This window comes from Neocloeon triangulifer, unplaced genomic scaffold, assembly GCF_031216515.1.
Source record: "Neocloeon triangulifer isolate White Clay Creek 2 clone unplaced genomic scaffold, ASM3121651v1 ptg000003l, whole genome shotgun sequence".
Lineage (NCBI taxonomy): Eukaryota > Metazoa > Arthropoda > Insecta > Ephemeroptera > Baetidae > Neocloeon > Neocloeon triangulifer.
In genome coordinates, this window is record NW_026775546.1 from 1,792,588 (window position 1) to 1,817,984 (window position 25,397).

The window sequence follows — 25,397 nt, forward strand, 5'->3', positions numbered from 1 at the left end:
ACCTTGCTTGGTGTAAGAACGTCCGAGGCGCTGCTCTTCGTGTCAGTATTAATTATTTTTTATGCAAATACAGTGCGCGCGGCTCGAATTGCTCGGAGGTGCGAGGATAATTACGGCTCTTTGCCTGTCAGACTGCACGCACCGCGCACAGCCCTGTAATTTCCGTCGCCCATCAAAAAGGCGTGTATCAGCGGCGGGTCGGCTCACCAATTAAAACACTGTGGGTGCCAAAGTTCAGGCACAGGACCAAACAGCTTTTAAGAAATATGAAGAGAAGGAGTAGATCTTTCTTTAAAGAGGGGCCATTAGATTTTTCTAAATGCTTTCTTGCCCAATAATTTTTTTAAATGGATGATCCGCGTGGATGTTTTTACGAGTTTTAATTATCATTTCCAATCAATCAAAACACTGGTTTTCTGGAAAGAGTAAATGAGATTGAATTTAAAAAAATGCATTTCAGCTCTCAGAAAAAATTAATAAAATAAATAGTGCTTTTAGTTTGAATGAAGAAATTGCCATTCAAATCAAAGGGACGTTTATGAATTGATAAACAGGATTAAATTTAGCGCCCCAGTTGAAAATTTTGTTTTAAATTACAGTTGAATTCGAATTTTTTTTGTTTTTTATTTTTTTAAGACATATAATGTATTCTAGAGAAGAGAAACGAAAATCTCAAAAAACTTTCACTAGAATTTTACATAAATTCGGCAGGAAAATTATCTGTACACCATATATATTCTTGGTTTGATGCTTTGTGGGGTGTGGGGTGCATTGTTTTCCCCCAATTTGACGTCAGTCATGAACTTTGTTCACTGTAAGAATAAAATAATACAAAAATTTGACCTGCTTGATCCTTTTACATTTTGTACATCTTCGTGCCAAAACTTTGCACAGATTCTTGTGACTAAATTTATTACCATAAAAATATGATAATCTACACGCGCCTCCGTTTCTCCTTCTACACCAAGGCTTGCGTCTCTCTAGGTGGAAAAGGTACAAACACCGCCGAAGGGCCTGCCAGGTATCTGGTGTCGGTTTTATTGCGCCCATTAAGCCGGCTCATTAAATTGAAATTTATTTAATTTGACACCTTGGCGAGATTGCATGCAGTCTGACGCAGCATCAGCAGCCGAATTCATAAAAACGCTTCAAAGAAAATATTTTCCATTTAAACGCAGCAGAGAAGAAGAAGCGCGGTCGAGGCGCCGCGGGCTGCGATTTCTAGCCAAATATTCCGATGATGGCCGCGCGCGCTTCTAAATACACGGGAATGCTCTTCGCGTCGGGAGATTTATCTCCGGCGAGGCGACGCGTCTCCACGATCCGCCGGTGTAATTAATTTGATTCGGACGCAGCCATTAACAAAATAAATGATTTTCAGGTACTTGACCCTATCAACCGCGAATCAATTAAAGATGTGTGTGCTGCAGACACGCGTTATTTTGTCTGCGCTATAACTCGGAGACGCACCAGAGAAAGCGGCCAGACTCGCTGAAAACGAATCCCGTTTCTGCGGTTTAATATTCCACGCATACCACTTGATTTATTGAAATATGAATTTTTAAACGTGGGCAAAAAAAGTCTCTCGTCGCTTTATTGCAGCCTTGTACACTCTCTGGCTAATATATGTGATAACTGCGGCCTAGAAGTGAACGATCTAGTACTACAATATTTAACTTTCATATTTCCTAAAATGAACACAACTTAAATTCACACACACAGGTACAACCAACCTGCAATTATAAAGAAATTTGAAAGAAACCAGCAAACAGAAAAAGTGGTAGCCCAAACGTTTTTTGGTCAACAAGTAATTCCTTATGGGCTGCTTGAGGGCAAACTTTAAAAATGACAAATACAATTACACCTGTTTAAACATTTTCACAATCATTTTATGCCTAATTTATTTGGAGAAAATTTAATTTTTTTTTTTTTAATAAAATGCAATCCTCTTCATTGACCAGTTCTCCAAAGAACAAAAATAAATTCCTGTCTTCAGAATTGGATTTCTTTCAGGAAGATTACACAAAGAAAACAGATCTAAAAAAAGCTGAAAATGATTATGCTCAAGATTTTTCAAAATTTAGAACTGAAATTTCTTTTTGAAATATATTATATTTTTTTATAAATTAAATTTAACAATATAAAATAAATAATTATAAATTTAATTAAAACAGAATCTCCACGAGTAAAAATTCATTTGAGGAAAAGCATCTCATTCTTGTGCCCTCCTCAATCTGTGCGAGGAAATTGCCCATCTCCAACTCACATCCATAGAGGCAGTGAGCATCTTCTTCTTCAGCCACAAATATGTAGCGAATAATTTTGCATCGCTGCTTCTTCGAGACAAAAAATTGACGTACATTGGAAGAGCGCTCGGTGCTCCCGGCATCAGCCAATATTCCAATAGACGTTCCTCTCTCTCTAGCAAATATATTGCCCATTTTTTGCCACTCTCGGCATTTTTTTTCTGTCTTTCGCAGGCGTTATTGGCTATCGGAGAAACTCTCTGGTGGCGCCGCACCGAGGAATTAATCTCCTATTTTGAGTCATTAAATGGCAATCTGAGAGAGCAGAGTCCTGGCAAAAACCCCTTATTGGGGAAAGACGCTCTCGGGCAACAGCTGCTGAATTATTTTTTCGGAAAAGCAACTCGGGTGCAAAAACAAAAAATTAAAGCAGCTGAAAAAAGCACGGAGGCAGCCGGATTATTTATGACGGCGAAATTTGAAATGCTAATAGAGTTCTGAGAAATTTCCGCGTTGCAGATTGGAATTGCTATTGTAATAGTGAGCGTGTTATTTGAGTGAGTTTGCCTTCTTGAAAGGTCCACCTTCCTTCTAAGGACAAAGCCACTACACATCTCTCGGAGAGCCGAACGGCGCGCGGTAATACGTACCTTCTGGCTGAAGGTACTACCTGACCTCCACGGAATTTTTTCTTTGATCCCTCCCACCTGCCTCGGATTTATTCATAAACACCGCCCCCAAACATTTTCGCACATTTTTTGCGCGCTGCAGGATCTTGGCCGGCTCGCGGAAAGAGCCCGCAAATTGCATGAACAACTCCTCTTTTACAATGCTCTGCAGATCATTATCTTCATTAACTCTGCAAATTATGTCGCGGCTCGTGTGATTTATGACGTTACACCACACTAAACTTATGTACTGTCTTCATTTTGAACAATAAATCCTTAAACTCAAAGTCAGTATTTTGCTAAATTTATTTTATGGAAAATGGCTGTATCATATGCAATATAATATGAAAAGAATTTTTCTTCACCAAGGAACCTTCAATTTATTTAAAGTAAAAATATAATATGGACTGCTTGAAATTAATTGCTAAATATGACTCTTGAGAACAGAGTTACAAAATTACGTACAACCTCAAGTTTTTTGTATATTTTTTGGCATATTATAATTAAGTATTAAATTAGTATAACTTTAAAAAATTAAATCACTGATTAAAAGCTGCATTTAATTTAAATATTAATAACAAAAACAAATAGACATATTTTTTGTACTTAAAATTTTCAAAAAAAAAATGTTACTTTGTAAATCTTAGAACCTTATTTCAAGAAGAATAAAAATAACTTTTGATTTAAAGAAATATACATTTTATTGTCAACAAAATTCAATTTTTAAAAAAAAATAACCTACATCCTCCTTACCCTGTAATTATTTACGGAAGTGGATTACTGAGAAGTTTCATGAGATTTCCTTCAGTAAAATTAAGTACTGTATAGTTATAGAGTTTTAATATTTTTTCTTCACAATTTGTTAATTTAAAATTAAAACAACTGTTCTTTTAAATTTCATCCAATAAATTCGTCTAAAATGTATAAGAAAATAATTAATTAATTTAAAATTAAGGCAAGAATATTATTTCTTTTTTTACCTTTTCAATTTAAAAATTTTAAAGGGAAGATTTATGTGCTTCATTACTTGCGCAATGACTATAAATTTGTTTTCTCCTCCACACCATCAAAATGTATCTGTAAAGGTGCAGAAGAGCATAGTGATAATTTTGCGTATAAAGTGAGCCGCGCTTATATCCTCTTTTTTATAATAGCTTACCTGGGTTTATCTGATTTAGGAGAACCCCATTATGTCATGTAAGCTGTAGTCGTTAAGGTTTAAGATTCTCATCCAGCCTATTTATTACCGGCAGACAACATTTGAAATTTGATCTTTGTTTATTATTATTGTTGTCGCTGCTGCTGCTGCCGCGCCGCCGCTGCTGCTGCAGCAAATGTTCAGTCGAAAAAAGCATGAATGAGAATCTGGTGAGCGCGCGGCAGATGAAAAGTGAACGGGTTGAAAGGAGGGTCAGAAAAACAATGAAATGAGTTGTGCTGAATGGATATTTCCGTGAGCGAAATTTTGTTGTGAGTAATAGAGGAGATCAGGTTTCATATATTCATAATTTGCAATTTTAAAATTTTTTTCTTTCACTCGTTATGAAAAAAATTACAAACATTTCATGAAATTTTTATATGGATAAATTAAATAATCTAAAATCTTTAAAGAAACCAAAAGAAACTTTGCTACAGCTGCTGAGATCATTTTTACTGAGTTCTTAGTTTGGGCAAAGTTGCCCTGCATCAAACCACAAACAAATCTTTGAAACTAAATAAATTGAGCGGATTTTCAAAATATAACAAAAATTGGAAAGTTTTAAAGTTTGAATAAATTTATTCGATCGATGTCTTAATGATGTTACTGAGCATATGACAAATAAACGATAGTATAAATATTAGTACTAAAATTAAAATATCTTCAATTCTTTTCAAAATTTAAAAGGAAATTGCGCCTACAGCACGTGGTGTTCCCAGGCGGTCACCCATCCAGGTACTAACCACGCTCAACGTTGCTTAACTTCAGTGATCAGACGAGAACTGGTGTTTTCAACGTGATATGGCCGTAGGCACCGATGAGCACCACACAATCCTCGAGCGACTGTGCTCCTCCCTGGTGCTCGCCAAAAATAGAGACCAATGAGCTCAAAAATAAATGAGCACCAAAATTCATCTTTTTTAATTTTTTGTTTTATTGATTAATATTTTTTAATATTTAAAAAGAGCCATTTTGGTGCTCATTTATATTTTAGCTCATCGTCATTGGTCTCTATTTTTGGCGAGCACCAGGGAAGAGCACAGTCGCTCGAGGATTGACTGGTGCTCATCGGTGCCTACGGCCATATCACGTTGAAAACACCAGTTCTCGTCTGATCACTGAAGTTAAGCAACGTTGAGCGTGGTCAGTACCTGGATGGGTGACCGCCTGGGAACACCACGTGCTGTAGGCACAAACCATTTTTGATAAAAATAAAAACTTTTAATTTTTTTAATATCCAATATTTACAAAGTGACTCTTTTTGTTGCAGGGAGCAAAGAGACCGCTTTCATATACGCGGTCACCAGCGCCGGAGTCGTGCACGCCGTGACCCAGGCCTGCAGCTCAGGGAACCTGACTGACTGCAGTTGCGACGCCAGCAAGCAGGGCCAGTCTACCCGCGAAGGCTGGAAATGGGGTGGCTGCAGGCAAGTACTGAATTATACATATATAACAAAAATGGGTTTATTGATTAAGTTTTTTAATCACGTGTATAAAAAGTATAAAATAATAAAGTTAAAATGTGTTTTTTTTCTGTTTTTATTGAGTTATTTAATAAAAATTTTGCAAATAAATGTTTATTTATTTCAATGTTTTTTTATTATTTAAATTATATTTAAAATATATTAGAAAAAAAATGAATACACATTGTTTATTGTTTTATCTTCACAAATTTTACATTTTTTTTTGTTTTTTATTTAAATATAGGACTGCAAAAAAAATGACCACAAATAATATATGAATTATTATGAATCCTATCTCTTTGACTTTGTTTTATTATTTTTAATTCTTTTATTTACACAGTGACAACATGAAGTATGGTGTCGGTTTCGCACGCAACTTTGTGGACGTGCTGGAAAAGCGCAAGCCGGGCAGCATCCGCGCCAAGATGAACCTGCACAACAACGCGGCAGGGCGGCAAGTGGTGTCCACCCTGATGAAGATGCAGTGCCGGTGCCACGGGGTGTCCGGCTCTTGCGAACTCAAAACCTGTTGGCAGACCATGCCCTCGTTCAGCGAGGTCGGAGACTTGCTGAAGAACAAGTACCGCCTGGCTGTCCAGGTGAGACCGGTGAGGACAAAACAAATTCGATATTGGCATGGTGTGCTGGCTGGTATATCAAATTGAACTCTGAATATTTGTTTGCCTGTGGTTGGGTAAATTTTGCGGTTTCTGGTTTTCAACGAGAGTGAGGCCTGTCATTTCTGTAGTGGTTTTATTTATATTTATTAATTAGAAAAAAGTCATTATTTATAAGTATATATTTTAGAGAAATTATTCCAATATTATTAAAAATTTATTTTTAATAACTAGTAATTTTTTAAGCAAAATTTTATGTAAAAATCTATTTTCTAGGTGGCTGCAAAGGCGAAGAAAAGGTTGCGCCGCAAAAGCAAGACCAAACGGGGAGGCCCTGTGAATAAGGGTGACTTGGTGCACATCCACAAGTCACCAAACTACTGCGTAGAGGACGCAGGCAAAGGGATCCCGGGCACCGCTGGCCGCGTCTGCAATAAATCATCAACAGGGCCCGACAGCTGTGACCTTCTCTGCTGCGGACGGGGCTACAACACTCAGGTACTAAACAGAATAGACTGTGGAAACTTTTTATATTTGCAAGAGAGAAATTCTAAATTATTGGGTTTTATTTTTAAATATTATTGCACTAAATTTTTTTTTATTTAATGAAGGTCAAGTTGTAGCTTCATTGTTTAAATAAAAATACACATGCGAGTGTATTACTTGATTTATATTTGAAATATGAAGAACAAAATATACTAAAATGAAAAGAAATTGCGCCTACAGCACGTGGTGTTCCCAGGCGGTCACCCATCCAGGTACTGACCACGCTCAACGCTGCTTAACTTCAGTGATCAGATGAGAACTGGTGTTTTCAACGTGATATGGCCGTAGGCACCGATGAGCACCAGACAATCCTCGAGCGACTGTGCTCTCCTGGTGCTCGCCAAAAATAGAGACCAATGAGCTCAAAAATAAATGAGCACCAAAATTAATCTTTTTTAAATTTTTATTATTGATTATTATTTTTTCATATTTAAAAAGAGCCATTTTGGTGCTCATTTACATTTGAGCTCACTGGTCTCTATTTTTGGCGAGCACCAGGAGAGCACAGTCGCTCGAGGATTGTGTGGTACTCATCGGTGCCTACGGCCATATCACGTTGAAAACACCAGTTCTCGTCCGATCACTGAAGTTAAGCAACGTTGAGCGTGGTTAGTACCTGGATGGGTGACCGCCTGGGAACACCACGTGCTGTAGGCGCAAATATTTTTATATAAAAACTTTATTTCCTCAATTCTAAAAGTATTTTAAATTTTTTTGATCACGAAATGTCATTTTTTCTAATATTATTATTTTTATCTTCAGGTGAAGAAGCACATAGAAAGGTGTCATTGCAAATTTGTGTGGTGCTGCTACGTCAAGTGCAAGACCTGCGAGACCACAATCGATCTTCACACCTGCAAGTGAACACCACCTACCTATGGAGCGTGATTTGATTGGCATGTAAATAAAAGGAAAAAAAATCTGGAAATTCAACCTCAAAAGTGCGCAGCTATCAGTAAATTTAATCTCACCCAGCATTAAATAAAAACAATTGGTTGGAAATCCCTGCTGATGAAAACAACTTCTTGAGGTTTCCATCCTGATAACATTTTTGATTAATTAAAAAGTCATTCTTCTTAGCATTAGCTGTAAATTAAGTAACATAAAACATACATAAATATATAATGAATAATAATATGCTTGTAACATCTATTAAATTATTGAAATTCACCTAGTAGAGCTACATATACTTAATTATATCACTATTTGTAAATATCACATCTCTTTCAATTAAGCATAACTGACTGCTGAATTTACATTCATGTTTTAGTTTAAACTCCATTTTCTACATGTCTTTTGAAAATTAGCTCCTAAAACTCAAATATTCACAATGCAATGTAAGCGAAAATTAAATAAATATTTAGTGATTGTAAATTATATGTGTTGTAGAGATTTGTACCTGTAACTGTCTTGTAAGTTGCTGTTTTCCCGGATCGATACATTAACTATTAATCTAAATATTGTGAACACGAGAGATGATCTTTACAGATTTCCATCCAACTGAATGTCCATATATGTATGTTAGGTTTAAAAATTATGCCAGCCATTTACCAATTAAAATCAATATGTGTGTGGTTAGAAATTTGAAAATCTTTAAATCTCTGGTATTCAAAGTTTGTCCCCAATTATCATTAAAAGCAATCAAAAAATTTCCATCCAAAATCTCATAGCGTCGGGCATGGTTTGCAAAATTGTGCCAAGACCCTCTCGATAAATCTACAATCTCATTGCTTATTGCAAAATCAATGTTCAAGTAGCTTTGAGTTTGACTGGATATAACTGGATTAAAAAGGCAATAAATTACTAAATAAAAAAATTCAAGAAAAATTGGCGATTTTTATTTAATCAGATCCTTTAAAAAGTTATAAAATTTAAATAAGGCTGACTTTAAAAAGCAAGAGTAATGATAATACAAATAATTCTGGACTAACGCATCATTGATAGGCAAAATAATATCATTTTTACTTTTTAGACAAATTAAAAAATTCCCCTGGATTGCATTATACCTGTGACAAAAATTTATCGGATTAATTGAGAAGTCATTATAAAAACTCCATGACCTTTCTAGTCTCAGTTCTTGAGTAATTAAAAGCGCTGTACGAGTTTTGATGTGTTTAATTTCATCCAAATCGAAGGCGCGGACTACTTCTCTACGTTCATTTCTTCAGTGCGATTAAGATAAGATAATATAAAATCGTGGAAAATATAAAAGACGAAATTAAACGCCTGATAGCCGCATAGTGCTTTGTGAGATTTATGAGGAAAATAAAGATGATTCCAAAATCTCTGCTGCTTCTTTTTGTGGCGTTTCTTGTCCACCAAGTAAGTAGTAAGCCATAGATTTCACCTCAAAACTTGAAAGTTTATTATAATTTATTTTATAAAAGGTAGTCATCGGCTCTCCTGTTGAAGAACAGTCAAAGGGTTGGTGAAAAAATTACGTTGAAAAATATATTCCATAATATTATAAATTTTTTAAAGACTTGCGGAATTTTGTTGACATTAACGGTACCACATACTTCTTCGACGGTTCAAATGAACACTCTTGGATTGCCGTCAGAAACTGCGGTTTCAAGAATATGACTGTGATTTCCTTTGAGGAGCCTGGAAAGTGGGAGCTGATTAGGTCTTGGATTTTAGATCAAGGTTTGCGACTACAGATTTGAGTATTTTTCCCTCCCTTGAGCAATAAGAAACTTTCATTAAATTATTTTTAAAATTAAATTTATAATAAAAAATAATTTAAGGTACTTACAACTACAGCCACTTCTGGACCAGTGCAGTGAAGGCTGCAAATACCGACACTTACAACTGGCAGCCATCCGGTGCGGAGGTCACTGAATTTGACTGGAGTTACAGGAAACCTTCCATCACGGACAACTCAGTTGACCTTTGCCTCGCCTTCTACCCTGACCCAATCCTCGGAGGCCACGAAGATGTTTATTGCACTGAATATTTAATGAAGTATATTTGCGAATATCCGTAGAAATTTTGATAAAAAGAGGATTGAATAAAAGAAGAAGAAAAAACAATAAAGATTCAATAAAATCAGAAAACAAATTTTTTTTTTGTAGGGATGTTTTTTTTTAATAAATTTTGAGCAAATTGTTACCTTTTGTAATTTATTTTTTAATTTACCTTAAAATTGGGATTTCTGAAGTAAGGTCAAGTTTTCTAACGTTAGCATACATATTAAATTTTGTGTAATTATTTTAAATATATTTTTTTTAACATTGACAACATGAAGTACGGCGTCAGTTTCGCACGCAACTTCATGCAAGGCCCCTAATGGTTGCATTATTTCAGAGGTCAAGAAAAAGTAGGATGATTTTTTTTATCTTAACATAGAAATAATATTAAATTTTATAATTAAATAATATTATTTATAAATTGAATGATTAATTTGTGACGACTATTAATATTTATTAAAAGATTTAGAATTCCTGCAGATCCATTTTGCAGATATCTATAGATCTAATTATCATTTGATATTTAAAACTGTCCAGTCATCTTTTTAGCCACAGCACTTGAATATAGCAGGTACAAGAGTCGCACGAGGTTTGAGTCCAATTTTATCCAAAATCCAAATCGGAGGCGAACAACACTCTAGGTACATTTCTTCAGTGTGAGATGAGATAAGATAATATAAAGTCTTGGAATAAATTATAAAAGACGAAATTGGACGCCTGATAGCCGCATAGTGCTTTTTGAGATTTAGGAGGAATATAAGATGATTTCAAAATCTCTGCTGATTCTTTTTGTGGTGTTTGTTGGCCACCAAGTAAGTAGATTTCTCCTCAAAGCTTTTAAGTTTATATAATTTGATTTTATTAAAAGGCAGTCTTCAGCTCTCCTTTTGAAGAACACTCAATCGGTTGGTAAAAATTATATTGAATTAATATATTAATTAAATTAATTTTTTCAAGACCCTCGGGATTTTGTTGATATTAATGGCACTACATATTTCGTCGACGGTGGAATTGAGCACTCGTGGATTGGTATCAGTAACTGCGGTGAGCTGAACATGACCATGATTTCCTTCGATGAGCCTGGAAAATGGGAGCTGATTAGGTCTTGGATTTTAACTCAAGGTTCGCCACTTCAGGATTTCTTTTATCCTCAATATATACATTATTATATCGTGACACACAATTATAATAACACGTGTAAAAAACAGCTAAAATTAATTTTATAATTTAAAGGTAATAACAGCTACAACCACTACTGGACCAGTGCTGTGAAGAAGGCCAATACCGACACTTACTACTGGCAGCCGTCCGGCGCAGAGGTCACCGAATTTGACTGGAGCTTCAGGAAACCTTCCAGGACGGACAACTCAGTAGACCATTGCCTCGCCTTCTACCCCGACCCAATCCTTGGAGGCTATGAAGATGTGTATTGCACCGATTATTTGATGAGGTTTATTTGCGAATATCCGTAGAAATATTTGACAATGTAAAGTCGCATAAAAAATAAAAGAAAAAACAAGCAATATAAAAATTGGTTGGTTAAATAAAATTTTATGAAATAATATTTACTATCAATTTTTTTTCTCTGAAATATATCTAAAATTTAGTAATACCTTATTTGTATAGATTTCTAAGTTATGCCTCAATTTATTTCATCATTCTCCATTCAATATATATGGAAAAAAATCATAACAAAATTACAGAAAAAGCTGAAATACATTTGAAAAGAGACACATACTGTTTATTAGGGGGTGAAATATTTTTTGAAACTGAAATTATTGACAAATATTATCAGAAAAAAAAAGCGTTCTTACTTTTGACGCGAGCATAAATGAAAAGATTTTCATACAAAAAAGTCTCACAATCTGGCCATCCTGGCCCAAAAGAGGAGGGGGAGCTTAGTCTTGAAATGTTAAAGTAAATAAGTTATGTTGCCATTTTTGACTTTTTAGTTTTTATTGTTGTTTGTTTATATAACGACTGTTACATCACGTATTAAAAAATTTGAAAAAAAATCATAGTATAAAAATAAATAAAGAAGGAATTGTTGGACAAAACGACACCATCATCCGGCGCCGCTTTGAGCCTTTTTTGTTTTAATTTTAATTCTAAACACTGCTTTTCTAAAGAAACTTTTTATTTCCGCGGTTCAATTTTCACAATCGAAGCAAAGGGCGCAGTTTGTTTGGGTATTCGCCGGCAGGTGTCTCCTTATCCTACACTCCATTCGCACTTCGCAGGCGTTTTGCGAGCCTCCGCTTGAGCCGGCGGTGGCGCGTAGGTCGCCTGGTGTCGGGCAAGGGCGCGAGAGAACCAAGTGGAGACCGGCAGTGCGTGTCTTGACCTGTCAGATCGGGTTCTGCAGTGGTCGCGGTGCCTGTGTTAGCGTGCGATGCAGTGAAGAGAGCGCCCTTCGGAGGAGATTCAATGGCCACCGGCGAAACAACGTCCGTGCATCAGGCCGCCCTGCTCAAACCCGGCGGCGGCGGCGACAAAGCCTTCTGGACGGCCACAGCGGCCGCAACCACGGCGGCCGCCTTCTTCGAGGAGACGCCTGAGGAGGCGGTCAAGCGCCAAGTGGCCGCCCTCAAGCGCAAATTCCACCAGGGTCGTCAGCTGCTCATCAAGTATCTGCCCAGGGATGTCACGGAACAGGTCGGTACCTTTTTCTATACGAAATAAATCAATCTCATTTTCATCTCAAGTGCAAATTCCTCGAATCCCACAGCTGATCAACCGGTGTGCCGGTCCTTTAAAATTAAATTTTTTTGAATTTACTAACAAATTAAATTTTGCAAAGATTGTGTAAAATTATGTATGAATTTTCTTCGCTTCATAATTTTCATACGGAAAGAAAAAAAGAAGATATAAAATGATTAAGAAATTTGATTATTTATTGGAAATTGTATGATACTTTATGAAGTTAAAGATTGGGTTAATTAATTCAATGAATAAAATAATAAATAAAAAATCGAAAAAAATTATGAAACCAAATAAAAATTTCTCTGTACGAAAAAGTATTGTTGATTTTTGTTTTTTAAATTTTTATTTTTATTTCGTTTATTTTTTTCCTCAAATATAATTATTCTAAAAGAAAATATGAGAACAATGTTATTATGGATCAATCGATGTAATTTAGATAAAAACTTTTTAATTTATTCTACGATATGAAAATCTTATTCAGCAAAATTAAAACGCTTTTTAAATAATATAATTTTATAATAAATTTAGAAATAAAAGTTAATACATTGCTATTTGAATTTACAATAGAAAAAAGGGTTAATTAATAAATGAAAATAATTCGAAATCAAACCAAATCATTTTTTATATGGTTAAGAGTAATTTTTTTATAATACTGAAATATTTTAAAACTGACTATAGTTGTTTTATTCTATTTTTTTAATCTCACTTTTGACATTGAAAACATTTTTTCATCCCAAAACAATGCATCAATTTTTTATATATTCCCGAAACTACTTCAGACGAAAGTTTGAGCAACCGTGAATAAATCATTTCAGTTTCCTTCAAGGTCTGGTGCCAAAGTGTATAATTCTGGCCAAAAATCAGTCTCGACGATATCACGCCACGTTAATTCCTCTCTTCGGACTTCTTGTTTCCGCTGGACAAACAAAAGTGCACGAAGAAGGCGCGCGCGATGAGCTGCGTCATTTAAATAACCCGTTAGGCACCTGTAGAGCCATTGCCTCCTCCAGAGAGAAGAGACGCTGCCAGATTTTTGATCACGACTCTCGACCGTCGAGCGGTTGTTTTGGTTTTTTTTCTTTCATATTATTTTATACACTCAGTGTATGGAAAAGAAGTTTCGGAAATCTTACACACGTTTGGAATTTATCAGATTCATGGCGCTGTGCCGGCTTATCAAGCGTAATTGAATTTGTGCTCTGAATATTTAATCGAGATTCGCGACGAGCGCGTGCTCCGATTAATCTAAAGTCTGACTCGCGGCAGGCTGAACAAACTTTTTTGATAACTCTTCCGAACAACCCTTTGATTGGCGTTTAATTAATTCGCTCAGCAATGAATAATCAAAGTTGTGATATCTAAAGCAGATTAATTTGTTTTATATTTAAAATCAATTCATTTATTCAATAAGAGGTTGGCATAGTAAAAATAATTAATTTTTATCTTATTTTTTCTATTTAGTTATTTAAACCGAATAACTTAATTAGTTACATCAAATTAAAAATAATTTTTTGCTTCATTCCAGATTTCAACTACCTCATTTTTTACTATTTTATCTCACAATTGATTTATTTTGTTTGCAGACTTCAGTTTAAATGATATTATTCAATTGGTTGAAATCAAAAAACGAGCAAGGTAAATTACAAATAATTGAATATTAAAATTGAGAAGTGTGTTATGAAAATGTGAAGTGTTTTTCAATTGAAATGATTCCAAATTGAACAATTTATGCAGTATTTTTGATAATTTAACATTTTCATTGAAATAGGAGCTATTTTTTAACAGTTAAGTAAATTTTCACTGATATTGTCTCTTCAGTTTTACTCCCTAAACCTAAAGTGAGTTAATATTTTTCAAATCTCTGCTCAAACCGAGGCAAACAAAGCTTTTGTCGTTTGTCCTTTTTGTTTGCATTCAAGCGAGAATGCGACTCGCAACATTTTGACAGATAATTTCGACTTTTAGGAAGGAACTCGCATGTGTGTGTGCGTGATGTCTGCACATACTGTAATGTTTGTCATTTTGCTGTCTCGCTCGCGTGCGAATCTCTGCTCTGCTTTTAGGCTCCAAGTACAACAATAGCAATGAAAAGCCCAGACGTAATGACGGTTAATGAGAGTAAACAGTCGCTTAATCTTGCTGAAATTCTGCGAAATGGATGTGCGGTCTCAAGTCTGGATCAGCTGAAGCTGGGATTTGTTTGATGGATTTGAACCGACATACGGTTGCGAGAGAATTCTTGGCAGAGCAGATGCGAGGTGATAATTTAAATAAATCTGCCGAGAGCTGCAGACATTGATACGGAATGGGTTGGGTTCTGCAAATCCGATTTATGTGCAAAACTGCTTTGGAGGAATAGAAATTTTCTCCACTGCCAGGAATAGACTAATTTACTTAGTAAATATTTGAAGATTCAAATTACTTTTTATAAATTTAGGTAGAAAAATAACTTGACTGAAAATTTCTAATCAAATTTGTCGAATTTAACCGATATCATATTTTATAATAAAATTATGCTTTTGGAATCTTTGATGCAGTCATGAACACACATCGAGTAAAATAATTGTGTACATTTTTACTGACAGCTCAAGTGAAGTCGCGATGCTTTGCTAAGCACGGAGATGACAGGAAATTCATAATTGCAGTTTGGAATGGCGGCGGTCGGCAATTAAAGTCAATTATTTTATGACGGAGCAAAACAGATTTATTGTTCTGCGGTTCTTGGAGACGAAAACGAAAAATAATAAAGCTGAGGTTTGAAAAAGGAGGTACCAATTTGCTAATTGTCAGCAAATGAGTGACAACTTTCGAACAACTAAAATGTTACTTTCAAGGTCTTTCCGGTATTTCTCTTTTTTTATTTTTAAAGCGCAGATTTTAATTTTTTTTTTAAATTATAATTTGCATAGGTTATCTTTAAAGTTAATAATTTAGTTAAGTTTTTAAGGGGGCCCTAATTTTAAATTTTAACCAAAATTTATGAATATATTTTTTTTTTTACAATTTCTGAATAATAGGAAATTTTAATAAATTAAAATAATATTTCTCAAGCACTTACGTGAAGAATCCCTTAATTACCTTGTTTGAGAAATAAAAATTATTTAAAAATCAACTTAAATTTTCTTTGTTTCAATTTCAGCATTCTTTTTTTTTCATTGATAATCAGTTGAAATAAATTAAACTGGAATTTAATTAATGTGATATGATTAAAAACAAATAATTTTGTATCATAAAAAAAAAACATTTTTATATTATTATTTGTACAATTGTACAGAATTACAAGCTTTTTTTGTACACACGCATGCCCAATTTAAGCGTGTACTGCTTTTTGTCAAATTGAGAAAAATGCATTCGTGTCGCCTGACGAACGTCACGAAGCGTCCGTCAAGCCTCGTGCGTGTCTCTCGCGAAAAACACGCGCACACAGTGACACTCCTCTGCGTATTTTATTTTCTTTCCGTGTATACGCGAATGCATAATAAACGTGTGCGCGGCCCGTTAGGTCCCAGCAGCACATGAGTAATTCACAACTGCATTCCGACATTATCATACACATGACGAGCCGCGGCGCACTTTTTATATTCGCGCGGCGGCCATTGCGCCCCTTGCGGGCGACATTTGACCGAGCCCCGCGCGCGTCCCACGAGGGCTGAAGATAAAACTCGTGTCGTAAAAGTTGTCGCTTCTTTTCCGGCTGTGTGTGTCGCGTATAAAATTATGTTTGCAGGCGCTGCTTTTCTCGTTTTATGTGTACGTCTCTGCAAGGAAAGCATAAAAGATCCGAGAGAGACGGCGAGAAAAATCAGATGGATGCAATTTCACCCCTTTTAATGGCGCAATGTGTAATACTTGGCCTATTTTCGGGCATCCGCCGAGTGCAATAAATCGTGATTACGCGCGAAAAGTAGCATCAAGAATAAATGTACTTTTGACACCCATAAGGTCATAACTTGGCACTCGGTGAAAATATTTAATTTTGCAGTAAATTGAATTGTCATGAATTCCTTCAGCACCTTAAATTTTATATGAAAAATTGTGACACTTGTAATAACATTCTCACGTTTATCTATATCAAAAGCCCCATCAGCTATTAAAAATTGACCTGAGTGTGACTGATTTTGATTTACTTGAATAAAATTAATGTAAATTGAAATTTAAAGTAATTTTTAACATTAATTTACGTTTACGAATTTTTTTTTATTTTGCTTTTCATTTTCTTAAATTGAATGAAAGGTTCATTACTTGGAAAAATAATCTACAAAATAATTTTTTTTTCGCGTAAAAATAACTGGCACAATAAACATTTTTCTGTTGTCTCTCTTGGGAATTCTCATTTTGATATTGTTCTTTCTGCCAGTTTGCTCACTTTTTTCCTCAGCTCAAGAACTGCTCATTTCATAATTGAACATTTAGGCAAAAACATCAGCAATCTTAATGGATTGCTTACTGCACTCAATGAAATGCAGAGACCAAACTTGATTTTTTGTTTCTTCCTCCGTAGGTCAAAGTGATTCAACTTTTAATTGAATAATTTAATTCAACTTTGCCATTTTATTAGCATCTAAATTTAATTTGCTCTCGTTAGTTAATTGACTGTGCCGGTTGAAAATCAACTTGTCAACAAGTCTTCCTAAAACCGTATAGTGCACCTGGCTCTGCGCGTTTCCTCTCTCTCATTTTCTTGGCTTCCTCCTCCGCTCTGTGATTTAATTGCGCGCATGCACGGGGGCAAAAAAAATGACCTCACTCGCTGCTGCTGCTGCTGCGCTGATGTAATTCGAGCGTGCAAAGAGGCAAAGGAGCAGCCGAGAGAAATAAAACGACGCTTGGTTCCCTTTTAGTATTTTAGTCGGCTGCCCTGCTTGATGCCCTTTTTATTGAGCTGACGATTCAACACCAACACACGTTTGAAAAAATCTCCGTTTCCCTACTAAAGCTGGACGATTTGGCATGATTCAGACTCGGACTCGACAAGTGTGAATCGTGATTTCATCTGTAGCTGATGTCAGAGCTCTGTAGGAATAAATGCTTTATACAGACCTTGAATTTTTAAAATTTTTATTTTCAAATTTAATGACAGCAAAATTAGATTCAAACTAAACTTGTTTTTGAAGAGGATTAACTAAATTTGACTAAATAAAGAGCAAGGAATTAACTGTCATGTGAAATGAGATAAAATATTATGAATATTATTGAAAATTTCTAGGTATTTTAGAAGTTAATTATTAATTAATACTGGAAATATTGTTTTAATGCAGCCAATCTGAAAAACGGTCAAAAATTATTGATGTAAATTAATTTTCCAATTAAACGTTGATGGAAAATTTACTTTAACCTAAAATTTAGAAACAAAATAATATTTTTTTTTAAATAATTATTCAATTTTTTGTTTCACCGAATTCAGCCCTTGACCGTCTGTGAAATTGATGCTAGGAAAACAAGACCTTTGCTAGCCTGGCTTGAAATTACATTCCGCGCACAATGGACGCCACCCACGGAGTCGCCGAAACGTATAATATATTGTATGGAGCCGTATTGCGTTTCGCAGCAATAAATTCAAACGCGCAGCAAGGATTCCAAACAACGCGTCTCTGAAAAAGAGCCGCAGACGAAACGAATGAAAATAATAAACCTTAATATTGATTTGGTACCATAAAGGACGTCCAACGACGGCATGTCATGCCCGTAAAATATTATTTATTTACCGCTGCTCTTTTTCTTTCTATCCATCTCGTTCCTCGGGAAAAACACTGCTGGGAAAAGAGCGGAGAAAAGTCGGTGGGCGGAAAACGTGCTCGTTCCGATGTATTGAACTTTTGCTTTAAATATCGGTTTATTGGACAAAGACACACCAACTCTGTAGAGGAATCTGGCACGCTTCGTTATACAGAAGAAGTTCCCACATGTAGAACTTTTACAAGGAGGGCAAAAAAACTGAATCGTTTGAAAATACTTTCATGCGAGGAGAAAATATTTATGCGTCCACTTTATCATTTGATTGGATCTGTCTGGCAAATTTATTATACTTCCATATAACATGCAACTGAATTTCTGAGGAAATTTCTCTTGATTAAAAAAATGAAAGAATTTCAAAATTTGACACCCAATCCATTAGACTGCCAGAAAAAGTCAATTTTTCCCCAGCAGATTCGTCTTTTTGTTTTGTTCAGCAGCAGTTGGTTGTCAGTTGCTCCCTTTTTTTTTCTTTTCTTTCTTTCGCCAGTTCATTCTCTCTGATAATGATGGGGCGCTGACTTTCTGACTGGGAGAGATGCTGCGCCGTCGGTTATTGACTGGCTGGCGTTGATGTCCACGTCGTCGTTTTCAATCAGGCGATGATGACACGGCCTTATTAAATAACTCGGCATTGCTAATAGAATTTCCACCCCTCCGTGATGACAATGTAAGGGCGCGGCCGACCCGCTTGCTGTGTTCCATTATTATTATTATTATCATGGAGAATAATGCGTCGGGGCAACAAACAAACATTGCTGCAAGGGCAAAAGGGCACCTATAGAGGGAGGTCTGCAGAGATAATGGAGAAAGAGATATGCTTCAACGGCTCTGATTCCTATTATAAGGAAGAGGAGAATGCATTTGACGTGGGTATTGAAGGAAAAAAATCTGCCAACCTCACATATTGTATTACTTTTGTTCTATTATTCTAGTATAAATTTAAATTGAATATAATTAAAACCATATTTCCAGCATTAATAATTATCTTCTAAAATAAATAAAAATTTTCAATAATACTTTATCTTTTTGCACATCACAATTTAATTCTTGCTCTTTAGTAAGTCAAAATTGATGAAAGTTTTAAATTTTGTATTTAAATCCGCTTCAAAATCTGTTCAAAACGATTTTAATTTAAATTTGCTGTCATTAAATTTGAATAAAAAATATTTTAGTTCAATATATTATAAAACCAAAAAATCATATAAAAATCTAATTTATTATAAAATATATTTCTAAGTTTTATTTCATTCAATTTTGTCTGGAAAATATCAAAATTTGATAAGTTTTAAATACAAAATATTTTCTTTTCAGTCTTGCTCTCCATCTCTGTGGCTCCTTTTCTAATCTTGAAAGAGACAGACACAAACCCTTTGATTGATTGATTGCCTCGATAATTGTCGCAAGGGGTCCGCAGATTAAGCCGGCCACTGACTGACCCCGAAGATTAAGGCCAATTTGTTCCCTCTATTCAATCACATGCACGAGGCAATAAATCTTACATGAACGAGGTGCGCTGCGGACGAGCTCCGTCATCAGAAGATTCGAATTGAATGAGTGGGCAGAGGAGCAAGAGTTCGAGATGTATTCATTTATTGATGGCCTCTCTATGCGCTGTGTATCTCTCTCGGTGCCACCGAAAGGCTTTAAGGAAAGACCGGATTGAAAAGGAGGTTCTTGGAATTCGCAAGAGCGAGCAAGAGCACGGAAATTAATCAAAGAGAATCTTGAGTACGCGGTTTTTAATCGGATGAAAGTTGAGATCACAGAAAGGGGAAAAACGGAATGTGGAAAGGTTTTGATTAAGTTTAGAGCTAAAACGGTTTTCAAATCATGAAAATTCAATGTTTTCTTTTTGCCAATAAAATTTTAATATATAATTTAACTATTTTTTTAATAATAATTTTACAAAAAATATTTATTAATATTTTATTATTTTTTAAAGGCTCTATTTTCAAATAATTTCCAAATGTGTTGTGTTTGACTCAGAAGAATTAATAATAAAATAAAATTTAGGCTCAATCGAAGACTAGCGAATTGAAATAATAAATGATAATTTAATCATATCAAAAAATTTATTAAAATAATTGATTCACCTCTTCTTTAATTAATAATTAATTTTTTCGACCTGATGTAATCCTGTCAAGTTATTCCATCAACAACCAATATCCAATCCCTTCCAATCAATCTCCGTTGCGCCTGTTCGGTTTTCGATTCCTTTGACGAAAATCAGGCCATCCCTTTTTCATCGGACGGCTCCTGCAACTCCATAAGCCACAAAGTTAAAGCTGCTGTTTTATATTATCAGCAGATTCCATCCCTAAAGAGCGTATATTATATTTGATTGGCTTTGAAATGGATGCGGTCGGTCAGTCTGCAAAGCACCCCAAAACCACCCTTGTTGCGCTTGCGGCCGAATTGCGGCCGACTCGTCTGTTCTCTAATTACGAATTAATATTCAACAGTGCGCAGGACGTAAAAACCGACTTTGACACACGCCCAGTCTTTTTTCACCTCACTTATCTGCTACCAGGGGGCTCATCAACTATTTACGGGGGTGCATGTTTATGGGGCGGTTTGACCCTTGGGCGCCTTTTCCTCTCTTTCGCGTGCCACGCCATTTTGCCCGTCGTCCAAATGTCGCGTGTGCGTCTCGCCGCCGTAGCTTTTATTATTTTGCGTGGCCTTTCCGATCCAGACTGCAAATTCAGACTCGCTTTACGGCTCTTTTATCCTGGCCTTTTTTCCACCCAGGAATTTTTAATATTTCTATTTGCGAGGCGTGCGGCGGCCAAATCAATCCGCTCGCTCTCCATTGCATTTTTCATGCGCCAGAGACCGGCGGCATTTTTGCCTGGAATTTAGAGCGCTCTCGGAAGGACTTTATTTGGCGTTCCGACGGGGGTACATATGGAGCTTTCGGAAAGAGGATCTGCTCCCAGCTTTATATCTAAATCTCATTTGTGGAAAGAGCTTTGGACTTTTAAGGAGGGCAACTTGCTCCATTTAATCATATGACGAGAGATTTATTTGAATTATTGTTTTTATTTGTACAATTTACAATAAACTTTTGCCTAATTTTCTGACCTGGTATCAGAAGAAAATACTCTTAATTTTTTATTGGACGAAAAATTCAATTTTGGCAAACAAATTCTCTTTTTTAATTCGCAATTCGTTCCAATTCTAGTTTTACTAGTTTTATTTATTCAAGCAAAATTACAAACCCAAAACAGTTTACTGAAATGTGAGCTTCATTCTAAAATTCGTTAGAAAAACTGCCATACCAATTCAGCGTCCCTGTATTCATTTTTTACTTACACGCCTCGCAACGTTATCCGTTTGACCCTTGACGAACAAAAACACCCTCGCGCTCCGTTAGAAGGGCGAGATTTTATCCCGGCCGGGTCGAAAATGGAAAAGAAACGCCTTGTGACAGCCATTAAGGGTGGAGTGTGCGCCGGGAAAGCTCATTAATTCGCGTTTAATGACGCTTGGCGTGCTCAGAGGTAAGATTTTATCCGGTGACGGGTGCAGAGCAAATATGTGTATTAATAAGAAACAAAAAAGGCAGCGCTGAACTATCGCAATGGTGTGATCGCAATTTTACCTCGCGGCCGCTGTGACAAAGTTGGCGATTTCAGGATTGCATGACGCGGAAAGCGCTATCGGCACGCGGCATCTCCACTTTTCGACTCTTGGAGAGGGTCACTGAGTGCTGTGCACCACCCTCGACACAAATCTCACTTTTTCAATCTTACTCTCTGAAGTAGTAAATTATTTTATCTGAAAAGGAAAATTAGAGGGCTGGCTAAATGCTCGTTGGCTTCGTGTTTACTTGATGAAATTTATTACCCGCAAGGCTATTGTTTTTCCCTTTGAGTAAATGATAATTTAAAAACTTTATTTGGAAAAAATACAGTTTAGAAGCAGCACTAATAAATTATGAATTACCAATGATATAATTACTTTGTATTTGAAATGAAAATTCCATTTGTTGTTTGAAGTGTTAATGAAATTATGACAAATTCAAAATTAATTTGAGTCTCTCTGAAATAATTATTTTGCTAAAATACACCTGAATTGCTATAGATTCTATTTATTTTTATGCGTTTAAAGTTCAAAAGGTGAACATTAAAATTTAAAATAGACATTTTAAAATTTAATCTTTCATTAATTTTAAGTACCTCTGAATTAGCTGAACGTAAAAAGATTTATTGATGTTTGCACGTTTGTGTAAAAACAAAAACGTGCAATATTTCATGTTCAATGCGGGCTAGGGTTAAAGTTAAACATTTTTCTGGAATTGTTTGATGAACCCTTTTTGCTCTGAATTTAAACAATTATTTACGTTTGATTAATTTTATCAAACAGATTTTCACATAATACCTGATCAAAAAAGCAAAAATAATTACAATGCCACCCCATATTTTTGGTCATTCAATCCGATTCAATACGTAACCACATTTTCAATTAATGAATAAATTCCATGAATATTTTGCTCTTTGACGTAGCACCCGCTCGGATTAACAAAAGTGATTGAATCACGTTTCAACTGTTATTGTTGCGTCAATTATGAAAAACAGCCACTCGAATTGACTTTGATTGAGGGCGCCCGTATATGAAAGAAAGCATTCCACGGTCGGCTGTGCCAGATGAAAGAGAGATGCTGGCTGAGCCATTTTAAAAGGCCAATTGCATATCTTTGAATTCGCCTTGTATTTTTCAAACGCCCTCATCAGACCGGCAATTGCAGACAATGAGGCCTTTAATGAAGACCTTTTTATTCGCATCAAAAGAATAATCACCCCTCCGGCAGGCAGGCAGTCGGCCGGTCGGGCTAAAAAGCACCCCTCCCTTGGCGCCGAGTGTATTTTTGCATTCGCGCAGGACCGACTCGCTCTCGTAAAAGTGGATGGGAAAACATACACTCACGGACGGACGGGCACACTAGTTGCTTTTCCTGCTGCTCTCGCCCGCCCAGTTTTTTCATAATTCACACACCGTGCGCTGAAAGGGTGGGTGAAGCGTCGGCCGCCGCCGGCTGCAATCGTCCAGATATGCCCAGGCTCAAAGTCCGAGCTTTTGTCCTTGCAAAATGCGTTAATTGGATCGGACGGCAGAACAAAGAGCTAAAACTTTGCCTTTTTGCACAAAAAAATTAAATGAGTTCTCTCAGAATGGTGAAATGAGTTTCAAGAGGGAAAAAATTGAAAGCTTTTGAAAAGGTATTCAATCCATGTCAAGAATAATCCATTTATAAAAATTTATTAGAAATGACATGGCATACTTTACTATAATGAACAATATTATTAATCAGAATCAAATAGTATTCCAAATTAAATATTTATTGCGCCACAAAACTTTCAGCAATTACAAAAAATAAAGCCAAAATTAGTATTAAAAAAAAAAATGAAAACATTTCATTCTACCTAAATTAGGTGGAAAAAAAAAAATTAAACAATTTTTCAAATCACTTAAATCATGATACCCAGTAATACCCTACTTAAAGCTTACAATTAGTGGAACAATTGAATAAGAATGTTGCAAATTTATTGCTATATTTTAATGGGAATTATTGGAATGAAAGATGTTGATGCATTTGGTTCTTTCTAGTTTTATATCTACATTCTGAATTCATCTGGAACGTTTTTTGCCCAAGCTTTTCAAATCACATGATTTTACCAAACGTCAATCTGTCTGTTTCCTCTCGAATTGTCACTTTGCGCTCTCACTCACTAGCTTATTTCGAATTGAGTAATTTGGCATCACGTTTGACGTTGCAAATTTGCATTCGGTTTTCCGTGTACGTCTTCCTTCTCTTGGTTGTTCCAGGCAAACTTGAAAGGAGACACTTGCTTGCTTTCAAAGGGAGCCCTCGTCACACACTCATGCAGTTTGTGTATATTTCAAGAGAGGCGGGCGGGCGACGAGTGTATTGAGAGCGAATTTGCATGATGTGCTTGCTAGCGAGCGAGAAAGGCCTTCCAATCCCGAGATCATTATAATCTTGGAGCAGCCCTCGTCAAGGGTCTCTGCGCAATAGAATAGTAATCATCGTGGCAACAACGACCAGACTGATAAGCACAAAAATCTGCACCACTATATAGGAGAGCAGACTCTATTCTTTCTTTCTCTTACTCTTGAGAGATGCCCTCGCTCCTTGAGATGGTCGTGCGCTCGAAATACATTCAACTGCTCTCGCAAATGGTGCACCGTCAGCAGCCAGATAGATAAAGTCCAAATTTGAAACGCCAGATCTGCCGGTCTAAATCTGGAGCAGTTTTGATTGTGCCTTGAAATGCGAGATCCTCCAACAGCTCAAAAGCAGGGGCTTTGGTTGCATAATTGGTCTGCAGCAGGAAAAAAAATTCAAAGAAGAACAGGGATATTGTATTATCAAAGAGTTTTGTTGGGAAATTCAAGTTTCAAACAAAGTTTTTAGCATTTTTTTAAAGTTATACGAGAAATGTTAAATTTTTGTACATATAAAAAATTAGAGCAATGTAAAGAGCTAGGTTTTATATGCTATTTAAAAAGATAATAGCTCGGAAAATCTTGCGTGCCCTGAATCAAACATTATGTTAAAAGCCTTAAAATTAATTTGATTAAAATACATGACAATACCAAACTTGTACATTTAAATTTAAATATAGGTGCTGTGAAAGTAAAAATTAATTTAATTAAAAATAAAATAGTTCTTTCCTTTTAAAATTGTAAAGTTTTTTATAAAATAAAAAAAAAATAATGAAGGTAGATCTAATTTTTTTCTTAAAATTAAATTAATAATTGAAAGCCCAATAAGAACAAAATATAAAAATTAAATAATTTGTATGCAGACAAAATTTGCATTTTATTACATAATTCTGTTCCAAAATGGTTGAATTCCAAAGCAATTTGCCTAACAGGACGGTTTAAGCGTGGTCATTGATGAAATGAGCCGAAAAGCCTCCCTTGACAACATGCACGAGAGACGCAATTAGCATCGATCGGCGGCGCGCCACTTTGGCGCGCGAACACGGTAGAAAAAGGGCGGAACACGCTTTAAAAAACACTTGTTCGCGAGACGTTGAGTGCACTTGCCGTGACAAACAATCTTAGTTACGACAAAGAAGTGCGTGAGACTGACGAGCAGCTCATTATCAATTGAAAGAAGAATTAAGGGTGGAAATAAAAGTCAATTAAAACCCGATGTCGCGCGCGTGATACTCCCAGTGTCTCTCAGGACGCAATTTTGCAAGCAGTTGTTTGTGCATT

General features: G+C 35.8%; 4 protein-coding genes and 4 non-coding genes across 9 annotated transcripts in view; 6 read left to right on the forward strand and 2 right to left on the reverse strand.

Moving 5' to 3' along the window:
* LOC132205931 (protein Wnt-16-like) overlaps window positions 1–8,554 on the forward strand; it is a 28,063-nt gene extending 19,509 nt beyond the window's left edge. The window contains exons 3-6 of one of the 2 annotated variants that reach the window (XM_059635321.1): window positions 5,383–5,539; window positions 5,916–6,183; window positions 6,469–6,690; window positions 7,501–8,554. In XM_059635321.1, the coding sequence (XP_059491304.1) occupies window positions 5,383–5,539; window positions 5,916–6,183; window positions 6,469–6,690; window positions 7,501–7,602 (749 nt within the window). In that variant the 3' untranslated portion in view covers window positions 7,603–8,554. The remainder of the gene's footprint in view (window positions 1–5,382; window positions 5,540–5,915; window positions 6,184–6,468; window positions 6,691–7,500) is intronic. The other variant, XM_059635322.1, reaches the window with a different exon arrangement.
* Window positions 4,807–4,925, reverse strand: LOC132193286 (5S ribosomal RNA). The gene has a single exon (XR_009441435.1). It is a non-coding gene; the product is annotated as a 5S ribosomal RNA (ribosomal RNA).
* LOC132193287 (5S ribosomal RNA) lies at window positions 5,186–5,304 on the forward strand. The gene has a single exon (XR_009441436.1). It is a non-coding gene; the product is annotated as a 5S ribosomal RNA (ribosomal RNA).
* Window positions 6,910–7,028, reverse strand: LOC132193276 (5S ribosomal RNA). Its single transcript, XR_009441426.1, has one exon. It is a non-coding gene; the product is annotated as a 5S ribosomal RNA (ribosomal RNA).
* On the forward strand, window positions 7,277–7,395 carry LOC132193274 (5S ribosomal RNA). Its single transcript, XR_009441424.1, has one exon. It is a non-coding gene; the product is annotated as a 5S ribosomal RNA (ribosomal RNA).
* Window positions 8,555–8,935: 381 nt separating the features above from the next.
* On the forward strand, window positions 8,936–9,859 carry LOC132192642 (uncharacterized). Its single transcript, XM_059612696.1, has 4 exons — window positions 8,936–9,060; window positions 9,126–9,162; window positions 9,220–9,384; window positions 9,486–9,859. Exons 1-4 carry the CDS (start codon window positions 8,995–8,997, stop codon window positions 9,722–9,724), a joined length of 507 nt encoding a protein of 168 aa, XP_059468679.1. The 5' UTR covers window positions 8,936–8,994; the 3' UTR covers window positions 9,725–9,859.
* A 517-nt stretch (window positions 9,860–10,376) lies between these two features.
* Window positions 10,377–11,264, forward strand: LOC132192708 (uncharacterized). The gene is made up of 4 exons (XM_059612792.1): window positions 10,377–10,519; window positions 10,576–10,612; window positions 10,665–10,829; window positions 10,941–11,264. The coding sequence occupies exons 1-4, from the start codon at window positions 10,469–10,471 to the stop codon at window positions 11,177–11,179; spliced, it is 492 nt and encodes a 163-aa protein (XP_059468775.1). The 5' UTR covers window positions 10,377–10,468; the 3' UTR covers window positions 11,180–11,264.
* A 751-nt stretch (window positions 11,265–12,015) lies between these two features.
* Window positions 12,016–25,397, forward strand: part of LOC132192856 (ribonucleoprotein PTB-binding 1-like) — a 67,704-nt gene continuing 54,322 nt past the window's right edge. Inside the window, exon 1 of the mRNA XM_059613032.1 lies at window positions 12,016–12,362. Within this exon, the coding sequence (XP_059469015.1) occupies window positions 12,135–12,362 (228 nt within the window). The 5' untranslated portion in view covers window positions 12,016–12,134. The remainder of the gene's footprint in view (window positions 12,363–25,397) is intronic.